This window comes from Martes martes (genome assembly GCF_963455335.1).
Source record: "Martes martes genome assembly, chromosome: 9".
NCBI lineage: Eukaryota > Metazoa > Chordata > Mammalia > Carnivora > Mustelidae > Martes > Martes martes.
This window is the reverse complement of record NC_137896.1, coordinates 25500664-25523466: the sequence shown is the minus strand read 5'-3', so window position 1 is coordinate 25523466 and position 22803 is coordinate 25500664. Positions and strand designations below refer to the sequence as shown.

At 50.6% G+C, this 22803-nt stretch overlaps 1 protein-coding gene across 2 annotated transcripts; it reads left to right on the top strand.

The window, feature by feature from the left end:
- The first annotated feature begins 2159 nt into the window (after positions 1-2159).
- On the top strand, positions 2160-19486 carry CCM2L (CCM2 like scaffold protein). Of its 2 annotated transcripts, XM_080814190.1 has the most exons (10): positions 2160-2202; positions 3837-4004; positions 5555-5638; positions 5735-5918; positions 6502-6965; positions 10677-10812; positions 12679-12742; positions 15660-15789; positions 16357-16495; positions 17382-19486. In XM_080814190.1, the coding sequence occupies exons 1-10, from the start codon at positions 2173-2175 to the stop codon at positions 17693-17695; spliced, it is 1713 nt and encodes a 570-aa protein (XP_080670316.1). In that variant the 5' UTR covers positions 2160-2172; the 3' UTR covers positions 17696-19486. The 2 variants fall into 2 exon arrangements, with proteins under 2 accessions (XP_080670316.1, XP_080670317.1); XM_080814191.1 differs by lacking the exon at positions 12679-12742.
- The last annotated feature ends 3317 nt before the right edge of the window (positions 19487-22803 follow it).

The following is a 22803-nucleotide window of genomic DNA, read 5'->3' as shown; positions in this document are numbered from 1 at the left end:
AGGCTGTGGAGATCTCACTTCCTGCTGCTGGGACAGGCCAGCCAGCCGGATACAGGGGAGCAGGAGGGAGTGACTCTGTGTGCTACCACTAAGCAGCTTGGATCATTTCCCCTCCCCCAGAGGGAGGGAAGGGGGAAGGCAAATGGGGGAAGGCAAGTTGTTGGAGGTTCCAGTGCCCCCCACTCCCAGAGGTAGTGGGGAGCTCTTTCTTACTCCAATGGGCACTGAATTGGCACAATTGTGCTTCTTTCTCTCTCTCTCTCTTTCTTTCTTTCTTTCGTTCATTCTTTCTTCCTTCCTTTGTTCCTTCTTTTCTTTCTTTCTTTCTTCCTTCCTTCCTTCTTTCTGCACACGTATGCTTTCAGAAGAAACTTTCTTTCTTTAAAAAAATATTTTATGTATTTATTTGACAGAGAGAGACACAGCGAGAAGGGAACAAAGCAGGGGGAATGGAAGAGGGAGAAGCCAGCCTCCTGCAGAGCAGGGAGCCAGATGTGGGGCTCCATCCCAGGACACTGGGATCATGACCTGAGCCGAAGGCAGATGCTTAACGACTGAGCCACCCATGCGACCCCAGAAGAAACTTTCTTTTTTTTTTTTTAATATTTTTTTAAGAATTTTTTTTTTTTGACAGACAGATCACAAATAGGCAGAGAGGCAGGCAGAGAGAGGAGGAAGCAGGCTCCCAGCTGAGCAGAGAGCCCGATGCAGGCTCCATCCCAGAACCCTGGGATCACGACCCGAGCCAAAGGCAAAGGCTTTAACACACTGAGCCACCCAGGCACCCCCAGAAGAAACTTTCAAAACAGTTCAGTGCATGGGTCCCAGCACTTCACAATTCCTAACTGCTTTCTCATTCACAGTCCGGTATCTTTCTCACCACTCCTCTGACTAAAGGGCAGGCCATTTGGGATCATTGTTCTCATTGGAAAGATGAGGAAGTTGAGGCCCAGAGAAGTTAAAATAAGCAAACTGCCCTAGATCATACAGCAAATCAGTCCAGAACTGGGGCTTCCAGAACCTAGGTGATGTGGTAAGGCGTGGATGGGTCTGTTGGAAACTTCTCAACTGTCCTGGGTGGGACCTGCTGAGCACAATGGCCCTAGAGGTAGGGAACCAGGCTTCAGATTCAGACTGACCAGAAATCCTGGGTCCTCCTCTTATAAACTTGATGACTTTTTGGGTCAGCCTCTGCAGTTGAGTCTGATTTTTCAATCTATATAAAGGTATAAGGATACCCCAATATTGTAAGGAATAGGAGAGATGAAATACATAAAGTGCTCAGCACAGAACCACAAAGAGAAACTTGCCTTGCTAATATTCTCCCAAGAGACAGTAAAACAGCCCAGGACACAAGGACACATAGATAGCTAAATAGTTAATATTTACTGAGCATTTCATGTGTGTCAGGAGCTCTTCCAAGTGCATTTAATCCTTACAAGATCACCATGAGGTCAGACTGCTATTATGCCCATTTTATAGATGGGGAAACAAGTGGATAAGGGACTTGCCCAAGGTCATCACCCTAGTAAGTGACAAAATCAGGATTCAAACTCAGGCAGCCTATCCCCGAAGCCCATTTATACTGCTGTCCTTAATGGTAATGATTAATATTTAAAATCATAACTTGCCTGGACACAGTATTCCATAGTTTATCAAGCATTTCCCTCTCCACTCGTGCATTTATTTATCTCTTACCGCAGCAGCCAGAGAGGGAGGCAATGTTTATTTCTACTTCATAGAGAGGAGGGGGCAACCGAGACTGTGCAAGAGGGAACTGCCTTGCCTTGTCAAGGTCACACAACAAGGTCAGTGGCAGAAGTAGGGTTGGAATTTGGGATTCTCGGACTCCAAATTGGGGGACTCTTCCCCAGTCTTACTAGATTCCCAAGCCCCCTCAACAGCAAACCTTCTGGAGGGAGGCGGAGTCATTCTCCCCGGTCAGTGGCTCTGGCTGAGCTTCCTTCCACTCTTCAGCTGGAGGGGCCCAAGCCTGAAGTCCTCCACCCACTGCCTCCGGCCCCCCACCTCTGCTCACTATCAGACAGGAGGGGCAGGAACTCCGGGGCTGGTGGAGTTTCCGACCAGGCAGGAAAAAGAACAAAGGAACTGCGGGGGGAGGGGGGGAGGGAATGGTCAGGAGGGTGGCAAGAACGGAGGGGACGCTTCGCCATGGAATATGAAGTCAAGAAAGGGAAAAAGGTAGGTGGGAGTTTGGGAGGGATGCAGGGTAGAGAAATGCCCCTGGAGCTGGTAAAGTTGGAGGCCTGGGGTGGGGGTGGTGGGCAGGGACTGGCATGGGTAGAGTCTTTCTTCTCATCTGAAAAGACCGTCCTTCCAACCCTTGGGCAGTCAGACCTTTGGGCTCAAGCTCCCTAGCCTGTCTCCCCTACTCTCAAGTGGCGCCGGCCCTCCCTAGAACAGACAGACAGGCAGACACCTTCCAGGGAAACCCAACCAGACAGATTGCTTTGGGAGATACTCCCAACCTGCTTCCAGGGATTTTCTGGGGTTTCCTCAGACCGAGAGCCCAACAGACACCCAACAGACCCATTCCTCTGCTCCTCACCTCTCCAGACAGAAGGACCTCAGCCAGGGCAATTCTGTGCTACAAGACTGGCTTTCAAGGTTGAGATACCTACCTGCTCCCCTGCTGGGTTCCAGCCTAGCCTGCCCCCTTCCCCTCTTTATGTCAGGACAGCTCTGTTCTGAAGGCCTCAGCCTGAGGGTCCTCCCCCTCACCCCCTAGATCCTCACCCCTCCTTACTGTCAGAAGTTTTCTAGTCTGGTTCCCTGGGCGCCTCACCTGGCTGTCTTTGCCATTCAGGGGGTCCCTCAGATTCCAACTCCCAACCCCACCCAGCCCTCTTCCTCCAAGAAACCCAGATCAGGCTGGTCTAAAGGGTTCATTCATCTCATCATTCAGCCGCAATAGACCTCGCACATCTCCAGGCTCACACTCAGCCAGCCCCGGGGGGTTTACACATGCTAAGCCCTCCACCTGGAACGCCCTTTCCCAGATCATTGGTTCTCATTTCTCAGAACGTCCAGATACTTCATCTAGGCTCCAAGATACTGGTTTTAAGATACGAGCTGGGCCTGTATCAGAATTACCTGGAGCGCTTGTTAAAACATAGATCGTTGGGTCTCACCCCCAAGCTCTGATTCAGTAGATCTAGGATAGAATGGGAGAATGTGCATTTCTCTTAAGTTCCTTGGTGCTGCTGCTGCTGACCCAGGACCCACACTCACTGAGAACTGCTCTTAAGAGGGGCTCACTCTTGACTGTGAGCTTTAGATTCCATTGGGCTGTGCTGGAGCCCAGAACTGGCTTCTTGAGCCTCGCTGTAGGTCATTTTTTATGCAGGTGTCTGTGGATTCTCCTGAAATGTACTTATTAGCCATTTCTAATTTGGCAGAAAGCACACAGACTAGCGTGACAAATACCTGTGCACTCACCACTCAGCCACATTGAATCTTAATATTTTTCTTACTTGCCCCAGCCTAAACCCACTCCTTCAGCCTGGGAGTGGGCCTTAGTAGGCCCTCCACCCTCCCCTGGGTGTTTAGAATGGAGGTTTTAGAGCCAGACTGCACTCATGATTCTACCACCACTAGCTGGTGACCTTATCAGCTAGTTCCCTCTCTGAGGCTTAGTTTCTCCATCTGTAAAATGGGGATCACAAAGGTACCGCTTCTGTAGAGTCTATGAGAATTAAATTAGGTACTATGTAAAGAAGTCAAATGCCCAATGTGGAAGTTCTCGGAGAAAGCCAGCTGCAGTTGTTACTGCTGTTTTCCCCCACATCTCCCTGCCCCCCCCACCCCGTTCCCAGGGCTTTGTATCCCCCATCCGGAGGCTGGTGTTCCCCAAGGCCGGGCGCCGGGCTGCCTTTCGGACCAGTGTGAGTCGCCGGCCCCTGCACTCGATGCCCCTTTACCCCCCTGACTATCTCATCGACCCTCAGATTCTGCTGTGTGACTACCTGGAGAAAGAGGTCAAGGTACGTTGTGGGATGAGGAGACGGGCACGCAGACTCTTGGGGTGAGGAGTAAAGGAGGGGTAAGGTTTTCATCAACTCTCTTAGGGTCCCTGACTGGGTCTGAAAATGAAGCCAACGAACACAGATGAACAGGAGAAAAGCGTGCACATTTTGTTAAATGTTTACATGTCCGTGAGAGCCTTCACAAGAGAATGAAGACCCAAAGAAGTGACCAGAGCAGGAAGCTTTTATATCTTTTTGAAAATAAATTTATGAGAAACTGACAAAGCAGAGGGGTTTGGGCTTGGGGAGTAAAAGGCGAAGAAATAGCAAGGTTTGTTTATACAGCCTTCTCGGCCCTAAATTCCCTGTGTCTGGTGAGAAGGAGGTCTCCCTCCTTGTACAGGGAGGGGACCTTTCAGGTGGGAGATTTATCTCCTGCTTTCAGGGAAGAGGGGTGGGGGAAGGTCAGAGTAACCTTCCCGCTTCTACCATTTTCTTCAGTTCCTTCAAGCTTAAGATATTCCATATTTTTTTGTTATTACCACTATTAAAATTACTCTTTATTTTTAAAAAAGATTCCATATGCCAAGATGCCAGATTTTGGTGTAGCATGTTCTGGATCCCATCAGGAGAGACTGTACCTCTCCCTCACACCAAGCCCTGACCAGCCCTGTCTCAGGGGAGGCTCAGGGAAAAGAGAGCTGGGTTCATGCCAGCCTAGCTCCTGCTTTATGCTGAGGACCTTGAGCAAATGACCTCCACCTGCTCAGCCTCAGCGCTTCCATTTCAACACAGGGGAGAGAGATGGGCAAAGCCATAGCTTCCTGTGAGATTTTACCGACAGTGGATGAACTTGTTAAAGGAACCCAGTTCAGCAAGCCAGAGGGGACTGAGGTCACGCAAGGGTTTTCATGAGCACCAGTGGAGAATCCTCATTATCCAGGGAAGATCGGTATGGGAGTAGGAGGGTTAGATTTGGCAAAAACGGGCTGCCAGGTTAAATGTGGATTTCAGAAAAGCAGTGAGTACTTGTTTAGTATTAATATGTCCCAAATATTGCATGGGACTAAAAATACTTTTTAAAAAACTTAAAAAGTATTCAAGGTCTATGTGAAATTCAAATTTAACTGGCATCTTGTATTTCACCTGGCAACGATATGTGGAGGGTAGAGCTTACCAATAAACCTACTTAAAAACTGGGGACTGAAATTTCATAGAGAAGAAAAGAAGACAAAAGTTTGATTGGCGGAATTCACCTAGAAGAACAAAAATAAAAATAAAAAAAAGTTAATTTCTTACATTGAGTAACATTAAAGTTCGTGATGACATTAAGTTATAACTGAGAACGAAGAATTATTGTATTGGTTTAGGGCATCATTTTGGGGGATCTGGCTTCTGCATCCACCTTAATAGTTATTATTATATATATATATTATAATTATTATTAATTCAAATAGTTCTACCTCAGTCTATATACACTGGGTCAGTGAGGAGTTCTAGGTTATTCCAGGCTTCAAGGTGACCTCTCTGAGCCCTTCTCCCACCCCTACCTCCCATGTCCTATCCAGTTCCTGGGCCACCTCACCTGGGTTACCTCCTCACTGAACCCCTCCAGCCGCGACGAGCTCCTGCAGCTGCTGGACACGGCCAGGGTGAGGCCCTGGGGAGGGTTAGGGCTGGGTCTTGTCCCCTTCTTCCTTTCCCACCCGAGCCCCTCCGGAACCCAAGAGATCCGACCCACCCTGCAGCAGCTGAAGGAGCTGCCGCTGAAGACCACGGCGGAGCAGGACAGTATCCTGAGCCTGTCGGCCCGCTGCCTGCTGCTCACCTGGCGCGACAACGAGGAGCTAATCCTGCGCATCCCCACGCATGAGATCGCAGCTGCCTCCTACCTGCAGGACGACGCGCTGCACCTGCTGGTGCTTAAGACCGGTACAGCGGGTGGGGCGGGGCCGGGGCGGGGCCGGGAGGTGAACCGGGAGAGAAAAAAAACCAGCGTCTGGTTTTGGGAAAGGAGTGACCGGGAGTGGGGAGAGGTGGGCCGCGGAGGGTGGATGGTGTGTGATGGAAAAGGACTGACTACACTACCCTGAGATTAAGGCAGGCCACGGCCATATGCAAGAAGACGCGGCCCCAGGTTGAGATTGAGGTTGAAGGGTGGACCGCCTGATCCACCAGCCTAACGCTGGAGGAGCCCAAATTCTGGGACCTAAAGTTAGAGCGCGTGGTGAAGCAGAGCCGGGCAGGTGCGCGCAGGGAGCTCGGGCGAGGGGCGGAGTCTGAACTAAGGGCGTGGCCGTATGCCGGGGAGGCGGAGCTCCCGGCTGGGACAGCTGTGGGACTGGTCAGACCGCGAGGAAGACTAGGGTGGAGCGGATGCCGGGGGCGGGCCCCAAAAGTAAGGGCACCGCGGGGTGCGGATCTGGCCTCCCGGGCCAGGCGCCGCTGGTCCCCAGCGGGTCTCGGGACGGGGCTCTTAGCCCGGATTTCCTGACCGCGGTCCCGCTCCTCCTAGGTCTGGGCGTGGACCCGGTGCCAGCCGGCGTAGACGCCAGCCCCGGCGGCGCGGGGCGCGACCCGGGCCAGCCGGGCGTGACGCCCGAGAAGCGGCGGGGGGGTACCACGGAGCGGCGCCACACCATCTGCAGCCTGGACTGGCGGATGGCGTGGGGCGGGGGCGCGGGCGCGGAGGCCCGGGCCGGGGGCGGCGGCGGCGGCAGCCTGGAGCGCCAGCGCGCCGGGGCGCGGGCGTCGGGCAGCTGGGAGCGGCGGCAGACGTTCAGCGGCAGCTGGGAGCGGCGGCACGCCGGCGGCGGCGGCGGCGCGGGCAAGCCAGGCGGCAGCTGGGAGCGGAGGCAGGCGGGCGGCGGCGGCGGCGGCAGCTGGGAGCGGCGCCACCCGGGCTCCAACCCTCTGGACCCGCGGGACCCCAGCCCCGACGCCTACTGCAACCTTGTCATCCTGGCTGTGGCCAACAGGGTGAGCCCGAGGGCACCCCGAGCCCCTGCGCCCTGCCTCCCGGGCGCGTCGGAGCGGGGGGGGGGGGGGGGGGCGGCGGTTGGAGGGCGTCACCCTCCACCCCACCCCGCCCCGTTCCTGGGGTCTACCCTGGCCTCTTCCCTTCTTCCTCCTGAGGCCCTACCTAGGACTTCAGGTTCTACCTGTGCGCTCCAGACGTCAAAGGGTTTCTAAATCTCCAGCCTGGACACCTCCCTCTTGCCATCCCAATGGGATGAAAACTCAAAACAGCCCAAACAGACTTGATCTAACCCCCTTTCCAGCCCTGCTCCTTCTCCCATGTCGTCAATTTCGGCACAACCACAGTTACAATCACGAGGACACTCATTACCAGCAGGAATGGAATGCCAACCTGTGCCAGACAAGGAACCAGCACGAACACATTTCATTCTCTCACTAACCGCGAGAGGCAAACATCACAACCATCCTCATTCTATAGAGGAGGAAACTGACACCCAGAGGCTAAGTAACTTGTGGAAGGTCACACAGGAAATTGGTGGTGGTTTCAACACTGGGACCCAGACTGTTCAGAGCCTGTACTCTTGTTAACTATGGCAGCCATTCAAGGCAGAAGCCTTCCATTCTTGCCTCTCCTCCCCTCCCCCCATTCTCCGTATTCACCCCTGCTTCTATTCATTTGACCATCCTTATTGAACACCAGCTTTGTCCTAGGCGGGCTAAGTGCTATGGACGCAGAGGTGAACAAGACATATTTGGGGCCCTCCCTTAGGGAGCTCACAATCTAACAGAGACCTTCAAGTCTGAGCTGTCTAAGCTTTTCCTCTAACTCAGGGCCCCCAACGCCCCCCAACCCCATACCTACCATAGTGAACAATAATCTCATGGCGTTTAAAACACTGAGAACTCCCCAAATTTTATCTCTCAGCAAATCTCCAGACTCCTTTCTCCAATTGGCCTCTCCATTCGGTGGGCTAATGACCATCTCAATGTCCCAACACATCTGAAGCTAAGAGCCCAGTCTTCTCCCCCAAACCTGCTCCTCCCTTTGTCACCCTGTCTTGATTAACGGCAGGTCTGTCCTTGCCTCATTCAGATCAAAACTTGGCAGTGACTTGTGGCTCCTCTCGCTCTCACACAACACACATCCATTCTGTCAATAAATCCTGTTGGCCCTATTTTTAAAATATAACCCAACCTATCTACTTCTCACCAACCCCCAGGTACACACCCCATTTTCTATCATCCAGGTCATGCATCTAGATCACGGGTTTGGCTCTTGTTTATAATCTGTCTCCCATCCTCCCCCCCCCCCCGCCCCACACAATCAGAGCAGTCCTGTTAACACGTAAGTCACAACATATCACTGCTCAAAATCTTCCTTGGCCCCCCATCTCACTCAGAGTAAGAGCTGATGTCCTTACAATTGCTTTTAAGTCCACCCTCCACCCACCTTATGGTGGTGGCTGAAGCCCATTTCCTCTCTGGACTCCTCTTTCTAGGTCCCCCTTTATGCATTTCACTCCAGCCAGACTGGTCTCCTTGTAGAGTGCAAAAGACCTGCGCATTCTGGATGGTTCACTCTGTTATCTCTGACCCCTAAAACAGTGGCTGGTACATGATAAATATTGAATGAATGGACGAAGAGATAGGGATTATATTGTTCTACCTTGGGACGGGGACCAAGAAGAAAACAAACAGATTGCAGTGATAATGAGAAAGGAGATCCACTTTCCATAGAGAAAGTGAGTTTGTGCCTTTTAAACTGAAATGTGAAGGAGAGGAAGGAGTGAGCAAGGCGAATTGGCAGGAAAATGAATTCTGGGCAGAGGGAACAGTGTGCCCTGTTAATCTCACTGCACTGTGAGGGCTTTAGGGTACAGACCTCATCTAATTCACCCCTGAGACCCTAGAATCTGGCCCAGTGCCTAAAATGGGACTAAATGAGAATTTGCAAAATGAGTAAATAAATGAAGAGTTGTTTTTCAGGAGTATCTGATTCTCTGGCCTCCTCTCCAAGGCCTTGGTCCCATGGAGGGCATAGGAGTTAGAGTAAAAAAAACCTGAGTGCTGGTGGGGCACCTGGGTGGCTCAGTGGGTTGGGCCTCTGCCTTCGGCTCAGGTCATGATCTCAGGGTCCTGGAATTGAGCCCCGCATCGGGCTCTCTGCTCGGCGGGGAGCCTGCTTTCCCCTCTCTCTCTGCCTGCCTCTCTGCCTACTTGTGATCTCTGTCTGTCAAGTGAATAAATAAAATCTTTTTTTTTAATTTTTTTTTAAAGATTTTATTTATTGAGAGTGAGAGAGGGAGTGAGAGAGCACGTAAGAGGGGAGAAGGTCAGAGGGAGAAGCAGACTCCCCATGGAGCTGGGAGCCCGACGCGGGACTCGATCCTGGGGCTCCAGGATCATGACCTGAGCCAAAGGCAGCGGCTCAACCGACTGAGCCACCCAGGTGCCCCATGAATAAATAAAATCTTAAAAACAAAAACAAAAACTGAGTGCTGGGGTACCTGGGTGGCTCAGTCGGTTAAGTGTCCGCCTTTGGCTCAGGTCATGATCCCAGGGTCCTGGGATTGAGTCCCACATCAGGCTCCTTGCTCAGCAGGGAGACTGCTTCTCCATCTCCCTCTGCTGCTCTCCCTGCTTATGCACTCACTCTCTCACTCTCTCTCATGCTCTGTCGAATAAAAATCTTTTAAAAAAGAAAAAAAACCTGAGTGCCAATAATAACCAATGCTAAGAACTTGCTGTGTGAGCTGGGTGAGTCACCTGTCCGCTCTAAGCCTCAGTGACTTTAACTGTAACAGAAGGATCTTCCGTGTCTGTTTCATAGGGTTATTGTAAGGATCAATCCTGCCTCTCCTGGGTTACATTTTAATCCATACCCTGAGCTTTCTAGAGGCACAAAATAGGAAGTGGTACCTGAAGATGGTCCCATCGGTGATTGTTTTTCTGGGTCTCTTGCTTAAAGACATAAAGAGGTAAATTAGAAAGGCAAATTCTTCTTCAAATTTGCAGTCTCGAGAAACTTTCACCCAAGAATTGAAATTCCTGCCTCCTATCAGAGACTGAAGTTTATGTATTCATCCTACTTCCATTTTTTCCCTTGGTGCCAGGAAGCTCATATCTAAATATGGCATCCAGTAGTAGTAACTATGTTGAGCCTAAAATTTTTATACATGTAATTCTTCCTCCTCCTAGTATATATCAGGAGTCCTGGGTTCTAGTCCTGGTTAATCACTTCACTTCTCTGAGCCTCAACTTCTAACTGGTAAATTTAACTAAACTGGGGCTTATTTTATTTTATTTTACTTTATTTTTTAAGTAGTCTCCACGCCCAGCATGGAGCCCAGTGTGGGGCTTGAACTCATGACTGTGAGATAAGAGAACTGAGGTGAGATCAAGAGTTGGATGCTTAACCAACTGAGCCACCCAGGTGCTCCTAGGGCTTATTTTAGATAAACTTCAGGAGGTCCTATGAATCCCCTAGAGATATGGGGTGCATTTTTCAGAGCAGAAGACTTAGAGTTGCTGCTGGACTCTATAAAGGAGTCCAAAACCCAGAGCATGGCCATATAATTTTGATGGGGAATGCCCTCCAAAGTGCCCATAGGTGCGTGTGTGGCCCTGCAAGCCTCCTGAAACTGTTAAAGGGGTAGGGGTACCCTGGCCACTGAAGAGGTCCTGAGCACTCTGTCTTCCTCCCTGGGCCAGGATGCTGCCGAGGAGTCCTGTGCCCTCATCTGTCAGGTCTTCCAGATCATCTACGGGGACCAGAGCATTGAGTGCGTGGACCGGGCCGGCTACCACTACACGTCCACGCCCGAGCGGCCATGGCTGTGCAGCCGCAGTGAGTATGGGAACTCCTGGCTGCCCTCCTCCCTGTGAAACAACCCAAAAGGCTGGGGAGGGGGGCTGCCCCAGGAATCAGGGCCAATGATTGATCGCCTTTAGGGGTCCTGATCTCTACCACAGTTACAGGGTCCTCCCCCACTCCTGCCGCCCTTATGTAGTTAAAATAAAATGTCGGTTTTCACGATGACCTCCAACTTAGCTTCTTCACAGGTGTTCTGGCTGCCAGATTCAGAATGAGCCCCTCAAAACAACTTTTCATCCCACTTTCGTTTTTGATGCCCTTGCTTTGCAGAAATCCAAACACATGCATTTTCTGTTTCCTGAGCTGTCTGACTCCACCAGGAATCTAGGTCGAACCCAAGATCTCCAGACCCACCCTTGAATGCAATCAAGGGCTAGAATGAGAATAAGACTAGTAGAGGCATTTATTGAGCACCCACTGTGTGCCAAGCACAGTACCAATGTGCCAAGTCTTATTTAATCCCCATAGCAACCTTGTCGGTCCTATTTGCATTGTATCCCCTGTGCCTAGCACAGGACCAAGGGCATCACAAATGCCCGACAAGTATTTTTTGGGTAGATGAAAGAACTCTCTGAAGCCTTATGATTCCAGTTTTACAGAAGATGACATTAAGGCTCAGAGTGGTCATTAAATTGTTCAAGGTCACACAGCGAGTAAATGGCAGAGTTGGGATTCAAACCCAGATGTGTCTGATTTCTTTTATTTTTTTTAAGATTTTATTTATTTATTTGACAGACAGAGATCACAAGTAGGCAGAGGCAGGCAGAGAGAGAGGAGAAAGCAGGCTCCCTGCTGAGCAGAGAGCCCGATGCGGGGCTCGATCCCAGGACCCTGGTATCATGACATGAGCCACCCAGGCACCCGAGATGCGTCTGATTTCTAAAGCTTCTATCTGCAGCAGCCTTAGTCCCATGCTGCCTTCAAGACCACTAAGTGAATTTCCTCAGCCACAGCCCCCTCAGTATGCTCCCTGCCTTCATAGCTCCAGCAATAGAGCCCTTTCCTTCTGGAGGCACTCCCATCCGTGGGAACTGTGGTTATGGGGAAGCTGGGATGGCTCATCAGCTCTCACAGGATGATGGGTAAATTAGATAAGTCAACAAATATTTCAACAACTTCATTCTATTCAACAAATATTTACTGAGGCACCTGCTATCACCAGGATATACTGGGGATCAGAACCAGACGTGCCCCTGCCCTCACAAGGCTTGCGTTGTTGAGGTAGGCCCACAGTAATTAAATAGTTGCATAAATAAAATGTAGCCACACGTTGTACTCTGAGAACACAGACTGAGGAACCGGCCTCACCTGGGAAGTCACTTCCTGAGGAAGTGATACTGAGTGAGCCAAGATCTGAAGGGTAAGGCTAGTGGATTCAGAGGGGTAACAGGCCTAGGTAGAGGGCAAGTTCTCAGTAAATAGTGCTTCCATCCTCTCAAGATTTGGGGTTCTTTCCCTCAAAGTTCTTTTTTTTTCTTGCCTCAAACACAGTTTTCAAAACATTACCTCACCTGCTATTCCCAAGACCCCTGTGAGGCAGGCAGGAAGGTGGTGTTGTCCCAGCCTTGGGGAAGTTGAGGACCAGGAGAGGGGGTGAGTTGCCCCCCAAAAGTTGTCTGTGTGCTGGTAGTGGGGGTAGGAATCATGGTCAGAATCTTCCAGCTGCTGCCTGATTTCACTCAGGGTAAAAGCTAATACCCTTACGGTTGCTTACAAGGCCATCCACGCTCCAGCCACCAGCCCAGCCCCAGGGAGGGGCTGAGGTTGGGGCCTTAGGGAGCTGGGGATGTCGGTCCCTGGTCTGTGGCCTCTGACAGCCACCCTGTCTGCTGACCCCAGGTGAGAGCTGCCGCACAGATGGGACTTACGCCTATGACGCCGACTTCAGCTGCTGCAGCTCCTTGTGGGTACCGTCCTGCCCCCCCAACCCCTGCACAATTGAGGTTACTCTTCTGGGCATTCTTGTGCCCCTTGTGGGCAAGAGAGGGTGGGAGAAAATGACCCCACCTCGATTTGTGCTGACACCCTGGACTCTGAGGGTGGGGGGTAGGTAAACCGATCTCTCTGGGCTTTAGTGAGCTCAGAGGATCCAAACCCAGACTCTGAAAGGCCCAGGGGAGGGCCAGAACCCAGAACAGGACCCACGTAGGCCTGTAGTTCTCTGCTCGTCTTCCAGACATAGTGGCCTGCAGAGCCCAAATCAGAGCTAATACCAAAAAATGATTTGGGTTTACTTTAGTTTTAATTCCATGTGATAGAAAACCCTAAAAAAGATAGAGCTTTAAACAAGATAGCTTTTTTTCCCACCTTGTCTCTTATATAAAATAGATCAGGCGTTTCTGGCCTTATGGTCAGCAGGGGTCCAGGCCTCTCTTCTCTCCCCTCCTTAGCACTTGTTCCCATCCTCAAAGTCACCTCATGGACCAAGATGATGGTCAAAGCTCCTGTCATCACAGTGTCCTGCCAGGGGCCTCGGTAAAGAGCTTTGCTGGGAGTCCCACCTGACAACTTCTGCTTATGTCTCATTGACCAGAACTTGGTCACGTGGCCACCACTAGCGGCCAGCAAGGCTGGAAAGTGCAGCATAACAAACTCACCCAGGAACATTGTCCAGGGTTCTGTTTAGTGTGACCAGCCTGCCCCCTGCCACCCGCCCCCCCCACCCCTCCAACCTTGAGGGCATTCCCTGGACATGGGAATTTCAGTACTAACACCAGGGAAGTCCCAGGCAAACTGGGGGACGAGTTGGTCATGCTGGTTCAGTTACTAAGGCCTTAGGCTTGACTGGTAGCAATCTCTGCCTGTAATATACGCCTGACCTCCCCTCCTCCCTCTTTAGCGGCAATATATTCACCTTCTTAATACTGTGTGCACTTGGGCCGGTCCTTAAACAACCTGATATCTGCCGGAGAGATGGCAATCATGATAATGGCTAACCTTTGAGCTTGCTGTGTGCCTAGTGCTGTTCTATAAAGCACTTCATTTTTAAAAAAAAAAATAAACTCTGCCGCCAATATGGGGCTTGAATTCACCACCCCAAGATCAAGAGTCACGTGCTCTACCAACTGAGCCAGCCAGGTGCCCACAAGCACTGCATTAAAAAAAAAAAAAAAAATGTAGCAACATTAGAGTGGCTATTGTTCATTTACTCTTATAGTCCATGACTCCAGGTGCTGTACAGACTCCTCTAAGTTCTTAAGACATCAATTTTTGTCATCCCATTTCACAGATGGAAAAACTGAAGAATAGAGCAGCTAAGCAGCTTGCCCAGGGTCAAACAGCTAGTAAGTTGTAAGCCTGAGATTTGAACCTGAGCAGGCTAGCTCCAGGTCCACATCCCTCAACCACTATGCCACACTGCTTTTCTGGAGGTAATAATGCAAGATGGTTCTGGAACAATTTAGAAAACAGGAGGCAGGCTAACTTTTTTTTTTTTTTTTTTGAGAGAGAGAGCGAGCAGTGGATAGAGAATCTTTTAAATCTTTTATTTTAAAAAAGATTTTATTTATTCATTTTGAGAGAGAGACAGAGCATACGAGCAGGGGGAGGGGCAGAAGGAGAGGGAGAGAGAGAATCCCAAGCAGGGGCGCCTAGGTGGCTCAGTGGGTTAAAGCCTCTTCCTTCAGCTCAGGTCATGATCTCAGGGTCCTGGGATCGAGCCCCGCATCGGGCTCTCTGCTCAACAGGGAGCCTGCTTCCTCCTCTCTCTCTGCCTGCCTCTCTGCCTACTTGTGATCTCTGTCTGTCAAATAAATAAATAAAAATCTTTGGGAAAAAAAAAAAGAATCCCAAGCAGACTCCAGGCTGAGCTTGGAGCCTGATGAGGGGTTCCATCCCACAACCATGAGATCATGCCCTGAGCTGAAATTAAGAGCTGGTTGCTTAACTGATTGAGCCACTCAGGTGCCCCAGGTTGAATTTTTATTAAGCAAGATTTCTTGAGTACCTTTCCTGCATCAGAGACTGCTGTGTGCTAGGGAGCCAGATAAGGATGAGACCTGTGCTTGGCACTGAACAGGTACTTAGCAGACGAAGAAACTAAGGTCCTTCCCTTGCATGGTTTACGGCGCAAGTGCAGTTAGTGTCTGACACAGGAGATGATGAAATCATAATTTAATAGAAATAAGCATTAATGGTAAGCATGAAAGAGAATAAGCACCTCAGGATGCTGAGAGAGAGGCCATGGGAGCCTTCCACATCTGGGGAGTTAGGAGGGCCTCTCAGAGCTGATGCCACTTGAACTGAAACCCAAAGGAGGAAAAGGGAAGAGCGCCCTAGGCAGAAGGCAGACAGTGCAAGGGTTCTGAAGCAGGATGAAGCTTGGTGCATAGCAGCCAAGAGGCCACTGTGGACATTGATTGGGGGATCTGGAAAGGCCTCACATGTCATGATTAGACTTATGGATTTGTGACCACATTTGACAGAGGATCTAACCCAGTCATCGGGAGGGGTGTCAGGGAAAATGTTGTCAAGAAGGTGACATTTAAGCCCCAGTGATGAGTAGGAGTTAGTTGAGCAAAAGACAGGGGGAGAGAGACATTTCAGGCAGAAGGAACAGCATGTGCAAAGGCCCAGAGGTGAAGAGGTACTTGGAGTCCTAGAGGAGGAGAAAGAAGGCAGAGTAGCCTGAACACACAAAGTGAGGGTGCAATAAGGTAGCAGAGAGACTCAGGGCCAGATAATGTGTGGCCTTAGAGGCCAAAATGGAATCTAGGATGAGGCCTCAGGCCCAGAGCATCAGTAGCTTTGCCTTCCCACCTCCACCTGAGAGGAGCTGGAGGGAGGTGAGTGAGGGCTCCCCTTTCTGCCTCTCTTTGCAGCAATGGCTCCCAGGATACATTTGAAGCGTGTTATAGTGGCACATCCACACCCTCTTTCCATGGCTCCCACTGCAGCGGCAGTGACCACAGCGGCCCGGGCTTCGAGCAGCTGCAAGATTACATGGTCACGGTGAGCTGGGGCAGGCAATGCGAACAGCACAAACAGAGACCTGGAGACTGGAGAAATCACAGGGAGCATTTCAGGAATCATGAATAATCCTGGACATAATCGAAGCAGACGTTGAAGATCGGGGCGGGACATGAGGTTAAGAAAGTAAACAGGCCAGCTTGTGAAAGCCTTAACAAGTGTCAGCTAGCATTAACCGAGTGTTTGCTGTATACCAGGCACTGTTCTATGTACCTTTTATGCATTTTTTTTTTAAATCTCAATAACCAAGGTGGGAAGTGCCACCATTATCCTCACTATATATAAGAAAAGTAAGGGTCAGGGAAATTGTCACCTACCCAAGACCACAGAGCTGATCAAGGGACCAGGATGTGCACTCAGGAAGCTTGAGTCCACATCCATGCTTACATGCAGCCCAGAGGGTCTGGATGCCCCCCTCCCCAATAGGCCATGGGAAGGTTTCAAGGGAGGTCTTGGCCAAATATAGCCTTACAGAGGGCTCTGGGTCTTTTAGGCAGAGGTTGAGTGGGGGTTGCTCCCTGGGACTGATCTTGAATTTTGTCCCTGCAGTTGCGGAGTAAACTGGGACCCCTTGAGATCCAGCAGTTTGCGATGCTGCTGCGGGAGTACCGGCTGGGGCTGCCCATCCAGGACTACTGTGCGGGCCTGCTGAAGCTCTATGGAGACCGTCGCAAGTTCCTCCTCCTTGGTGAGCCCCCTGTCCCACCTCCCAAGGTCAGCTAAGGCCCCTACATAGTCCATGACATTCCCAATCAGGCATCAGGCTAGACATGTTCACTCCTATTCTTCAGCCTCCAATAAAGCCAAGATCGTGAAATCCATCTCAGGGAGGAGAAAGGGGCAGAGCAGAAGAGAGACGTGCTTTCTGTCACGGCACATAAGAAGAGAGCACTAGTATAACCATTCACCTTCAGAGCAAAACTGGGAGAGGAAGTGATTCTCCCCATCCACCCCACAGGCAGCTGAGGCTCGCAGAGGCTAAGGAACTTGTCCAAGGTCACACTGCTGGTAAGGAAGGCTAATAATAGCATCAGGAATGATAATACTAATAAGCTAACAGGCATTTTGCGGTTACCCTCCTTGAATGCGTCAGTTTTGGAAAAGGGAAACTTATTGCCCCCATATTACAGATGAGGACACTGAGGCTCCGAGAAGCAAAGTACTGAAGTCACATGACTAATGAGTAGAGATGGAGGCAAAACGAGCTGACTTGTTTGGGACCCTCAGTGTGTGCCAGGCCCCTCCTCACAACCCTACCGGGAGAACTGGTGCGATTATCTGAGTTTTACAGGCGAGGAAAGTAAGGCTCAGAGTAGCTATTTAATGAGGGTCACACAACTAATAAATGGGGATGTAACCGTTACAGTCACAACAACAAGCTAACCTGTATTGAGCGTTTACTCTGTGCAGAGCATTAGGTTATTATGCTCTGGCCCAGAGGCGAGGAATTTGAGCAAGGCCACCAGCCAGGGGGCAGAGCAGGGGTTTGAACTCAGATCTCTGCAGAAGGTGGCTCCGATGTGGGAGGGGGAGGGCTGAACCTTGAGGAGTCCCCTGGTCTCTCGGCCCCGCAGGGATGCGACCCTTCATCCCCGACCAGGACATCGGCTACTTCGAGGGCTTCCTGGAGGGCGTGGGCATCCGCGAAGGCGGCATCCTCACCGACAGCTTCGGCCGCATCAAGCGCAGCATGAGCTCCACGTCAGCGTCGGCCGTGCGCAGCTACGATGGCGCGGCCCAGCGGCCCGAGGCGCAGTCCTTCCACCGGCTGCTGGCCGACATCACGCACGACATCGAGGCGCTGGCCCCCGACGATGATGAAAGCACGGACGAGGAGGCCCGGGACTCCCCAGGCGGGGGCGAAGCGGCAGAGGACAACTACCTGTAGCTGCAGACCAAAGGGACGGTGGGGACGCACCCGCAATCCCGGCTGCGTCTCACTGGCTCCTGCTTGTGAGACCCCGGCCCCAGGGATCCCCTCGCACCGGACGCGGGCCTCCACGCCCACGATGTCCGTCCCCGCCCTCCGGGCTCCAGTCCCTGCAGTACCAAGGATGTCCTGCAGGGGGCGGAGCCCTAAAGTCAGGGGCAGTCGCCGGAGGCTCAGCAGGCCCCTCTGCCAGACCAGGATGGGCAGCACCCCACATTGTCCCGCTAGCCCCAGGCACGGCCCCGGGACCGCTCATCTTCCCTCCCTCCCCTCCCACTCCCGCAACTTTCTGGAGGCCAAGGGAGGGATGAGGGGTGGGCTCCACCTGCTGGCAGACTGAGAAAGGAAGCCCCAGAGCCCAGGCAGTTCCTCCTCTTTCACAGTTTGAGAAATTAAGGTTCAAAGAATGGGAAGGAACTTAAGGGAATCTCCTGTTTCTCCTTAGAGATTACTTCAAGATAACCATACGAAATAGCGTCGAGGGTCTTCTTAGGACTCTAAGTGTCAGGGTCGCCCCTCCCCTGATGGCAGGAATTGGATCATCAATGTGAAACAGAGGTTTTTCTCTCCTGGCCGTTGAGTCAGGAGTAGATGATCGGGGTCCCAGTCCTGGTCCTAAAATTCTGAACACGTTGCTTGTTCAGATCTTGGATTTGGAGCCAGACAGACCTAGGGCTCCTGTCGGGTTAGTGTTCTCACCTCTTGGTGACTTCCATTCCCTAAACTGTCGGATGAGGACGGCGCCTCCCACTTCACAGGGTGGTTCTGGGGACTAAGAAAAGTCAAGGTCTTGGGGCTGGGTCCAGCACCTGATAGGCACCCAATAAAAGCTGTTCCCTTCCACACCTAACACTTTCAGACTTGGTCTGCCTGTCTCGCCTGGGAGCAGTGGGTGGGAACTGAGGAGAGGGTGGGCTGTAAGAAGACCCTTGGGGAAGTTTGTGAAGAGGAAATAGGACTTGTTCCCCCCGGCTCGGTTGCACCCTGGCTCTGGGCTCAAGCCCCAAATGAAAAGTCCCCCAGACTCCACAAGCTACCATCCCGGGAGTCCAGGGTAGCTGAAGAAGCCTGATGGCGGGGTTGGAGAGGTAGAGAAGTCAGCCTAAGGACAACATTCAACATGGCCTGAGTAAAGTAAAAGCCCTGAGAGGAGGCCAGAGACTCGCACAGAACTACAAAAATTTATTTGTAAAACTTCACAGAGCCTTCCATGGCCAGACACATGGTACTCACTGTGAGGCAGGTACAATGATCACGATTTTAAAGTAATATTATTATTAGGGCTTTAGGTCCAGAGTTCCATGATTTATCCTCAGTTTGTAGCAAATGGCCATCCTATCGTAATTAGTCCTTCAACGCCCTCTGATGTTTTGTTTTGCTTTAATTCACCCCTCATTCCCCACACTCCTTCCCCTCCCCACGGTGTGCACCCACCCTATGTGTTGATATGTGTCCCTGAACATGATACACACAACACTTTGTGTGTGTATTTACACTACATGAACGGTGTTGTGTGAAAAATCTAATTCCATTGCTTCCCTTTTTTTCACTCCATCATATGATATTTAAGATAGACCCACACTGGGGCGCCTGGGTGGCTCAGTGGGTTAAGCCTCTGCCTTCGGCTCAGGTCATGATCTCAGGGTCCTGGAATCGAGCCCTGTATCGGGTTATCTGCTTAGCGGGGAGCCTACTTCCTCCTCTCTCTCTCTCTGCCTGCCTCTCTGCCTACTTGTGATCTCTGTCTGTCAAATTAATAAATAAAAAATCTTAAAAAATAAAAGACAGACCCACGCTGCTGTGGGAAAGTCTAGCTTATTGCATCAAATTGCTGCAAAGCATTCCAAGTTGAGCATCCATGGTTTTAATTATTCCCTCCCTCCTCCAATGATGGACAACCAGATGGCTTCCAACTTCCTTTCATCACAAACAACACTGTGATGAGCAGCTTTGAACATGACCCTATGGGCCTATGTGAAAACTTCTTTGGACCCTATACCCAAGTGGAATTAGCGGATCACATATATGTTTTAAATGTCACTAAATCCTATTAATGGCATGTGAAAGATGCTTGTCTCCCCACACTTTCATTATCTTTTACATTATCTCACTGTAATTTTTGCCTATAGTTTGGGTATAAGGTGGCATCTCATTGTTTGAATTTCTCTGATTATATGAGATTCAGAATCTTCTCCTATACTTGTCGGGGTTTTGGGCTTCGCCTTCAGTGAACTGCCCATTCCTGTCTTGGGCCCATTATCTATTGGGTTTCCTATCTTTCTCTTGTCAATTTGCAGAAGTAACTTGTAAATTTTAGATATTAATGCTTTGTTGGTTGTTGATGTTCCCAATATCATCCCCAATATGTTGCTCACGTCCGGTTTGTCTGTGGCGGTGGTTCTCAAACTTTACCATGCACCAGAATCTTCCATAAGGCTTGCTAAAACACAGATCGCTGAGCCATACCCTGGAGTTTCTGATTCAATAGTGCAGGCCTGCGGCTCGAGATTCTACATTTCAAACAAGTACTCAAGTACCTGATGGTCCGGGGAACACACTTTGCAAATCACTGGCCTGTTGTGCCTTCCTTTGAACAAATTTGCTCCATTGAACAAATCCTTAATTTTGATGTTTTAAAATTTATCTTCATTTTACAAATGAGGGAACTGGGGCTTAAGGAAGTAAAGTGAAAGACCCAAGGTCACACAGTGAGCTGGGATTTGGACCCATATCTGGCCAATCCCAGATCCCATAGTCCTAACTGCTCTGCTATCCTGTCCACCAACTTCTGGGATGTAGTGACCACAGCCTGAGGCATTTGTCCCTATGGGGAGCTTTAGTAAGTTCCTGCTTGAGACAGACACAGAGGGAGAAACATAGCGCAGGGCAGCTGAGAGTCACTGGGACAGTTCTTACCCCATAGTTTGAGGGATGGAGCAATTTCCCTCACACCCCGAGGAAGTCCCCACCCATCCTGGAACTACCCTCTTACCAAAGCCGTGTAACCCCTTGGTTTCTGAGGTTCAAAGAGCCTTGTATGGGGCAGTCCAGGCTCTCAGCATGAGGAGTCTGGCCACACTTCCTCCTGTAGCTTCCAGAGGCCTTTCCAGGATCACTTCTCATTATGGTTTCATTCCTGGCACTGTAAGAGGGGGGAAACCACAGGCGGTTGGCCAGCTGCTTCCCAAAGACCTCTAGAGGTGGTATAAGGATGGGACTTCCCTACCAGCTAGATCTCGCGGGGACAGTTTTAATTCATGGACAAGTGGTGACATTAGTGAAATTATCTCCAGCTGCCCCTTACAGTGTGACTCCTTTCATTTTGGACCCTGCAACTTCCTACACTCTCCCAGCTTCCCACCAGAGACTCCTAGCAGACCTTCATAACACAGTGTTGGGAGGAGTCCTCAGGCCACTGTCCTTTGGTCACCATATGTTTCGAGAGCATGCACTCTGTACCAGGCATTGTGCTAGACAAGAGGGAGATATAGAACAAGCCCTGTCCTCTGGCAGGGGTGGGGGTGGGGTGCTCACCGCTTGATGGGGGAGACAGGTCTCTAAATAATTACAGCATAAAGTTCTCAACTGTGAAACTGAAGAGTGAGCAACTGGCTTTTCCTAGGGAAAACAGAAAAGGCTTTGCAGAGGGGGTGACTTACAAGCAAGACTTTGAAGGATGAGCAAGATTTTGACAAGTAGAGGAAGGTAGACAGGAGAGCCCTCCAGAAGGGGCCATCATGAGCAAAGGGCAGGGAGCTTGAAGGAGCATGGCACACTCCAAGACTGGTAACCAGTTAGCTCTACGACACCAGTGAGGCACCGCGGCCACGGGGGCCAGACTGAGTGAGTTCTGAATCCCAATTCTATCATCTGCTAGCTCCTGAATGTCTCTGGTCTTGGTTTCCTCATCTATAAAATAAGGATAATAATAGCTCTCGTAGATCTCATAGATTGTTGCAAGACTTCAGCACGATCCATGTAAAAGGACATACAGGAAGTGCTCAATAAATGTGACCACAACCATCGTTGGAGGAACATAAGGTGTGGAGGGTGGGGAGCAGGACTTATGAGAGAGGAAAGCAGAGGAGCAGGCAGATTGAGAAGTCCCTTGAAGTGCAGGTCATGGGGAGTGACCACAAGGGGTCTAGCTGCTTGGAGAGGAGGGTTGACTGGAGGGCAGAGGAGAGCCTGGGCCCTGAGAGCTGGGCAGGACCTGATGACCAAAGCTGAGACCTGACTCAGATGTGGTAGGAGGAAGGAAGAGGAGAGAGCACATTCAGGGAGGGGCAGGGGTAAGAGGGCTCCCTCCTCCCTCCCTGCTCAGAAATGCTGCCTCTCACAACCTTTGATTAGATTCATTCATTCATTTGTTCCTTCCTTCCTTCCTTCATTCCACAACTGTTTAACACTTGAACCCTGGCCTCATGGTGTTTACATTCTAGAAAATTTATATTACTATTAAGCAATGTAGCTTGGAGCTTCCAGATCCAGTCTCCACCCATTCAGGCTTAAATGATCAGAAATTGGCAGCCCTATTGGTGTGTCCTCCCATTTCTTGCCTATCCTCAGACATTTCAGATGAAGGGCAAAGGGTCTTAGACTTAGGTCAGCCTGTCCTGCCTACTTCCTGGGATGGTGAGTTCACAGGTGACAGCCCTTTCCATCCAGTTGAAAAGTTAACAACTGCCTCCTTGCCCTCCTCCTCCCACCTCTCACCCTCCCCCAATACACACACCAGAAACCTTACAGGGCACAGCTGCTCCCTTAGACCATGGGCAGCTCTGCTATGATGCCCAGAAAATGATATGACCTGAAGAAACTTCTCACTTCTGTCTAAAAGCGACTTGTTCCAAAAAACAAACCAAAAAGCCTTGTTTTTGAGGCTTACCGTGTAGACAAAGAGATAGTGTCTTTGATGTGCAAAGAAGATATTCAAACAAATAATAAACACTCCCAGTGCAATAGAAAAATAGGCAAATTATTTGTGTGGGCCGCAGAGAAGAAAATACAAGTAACTCTGAAATGTGGCAAGTGCCAACCTCACGTATAGTAAGAGAAACCTACAT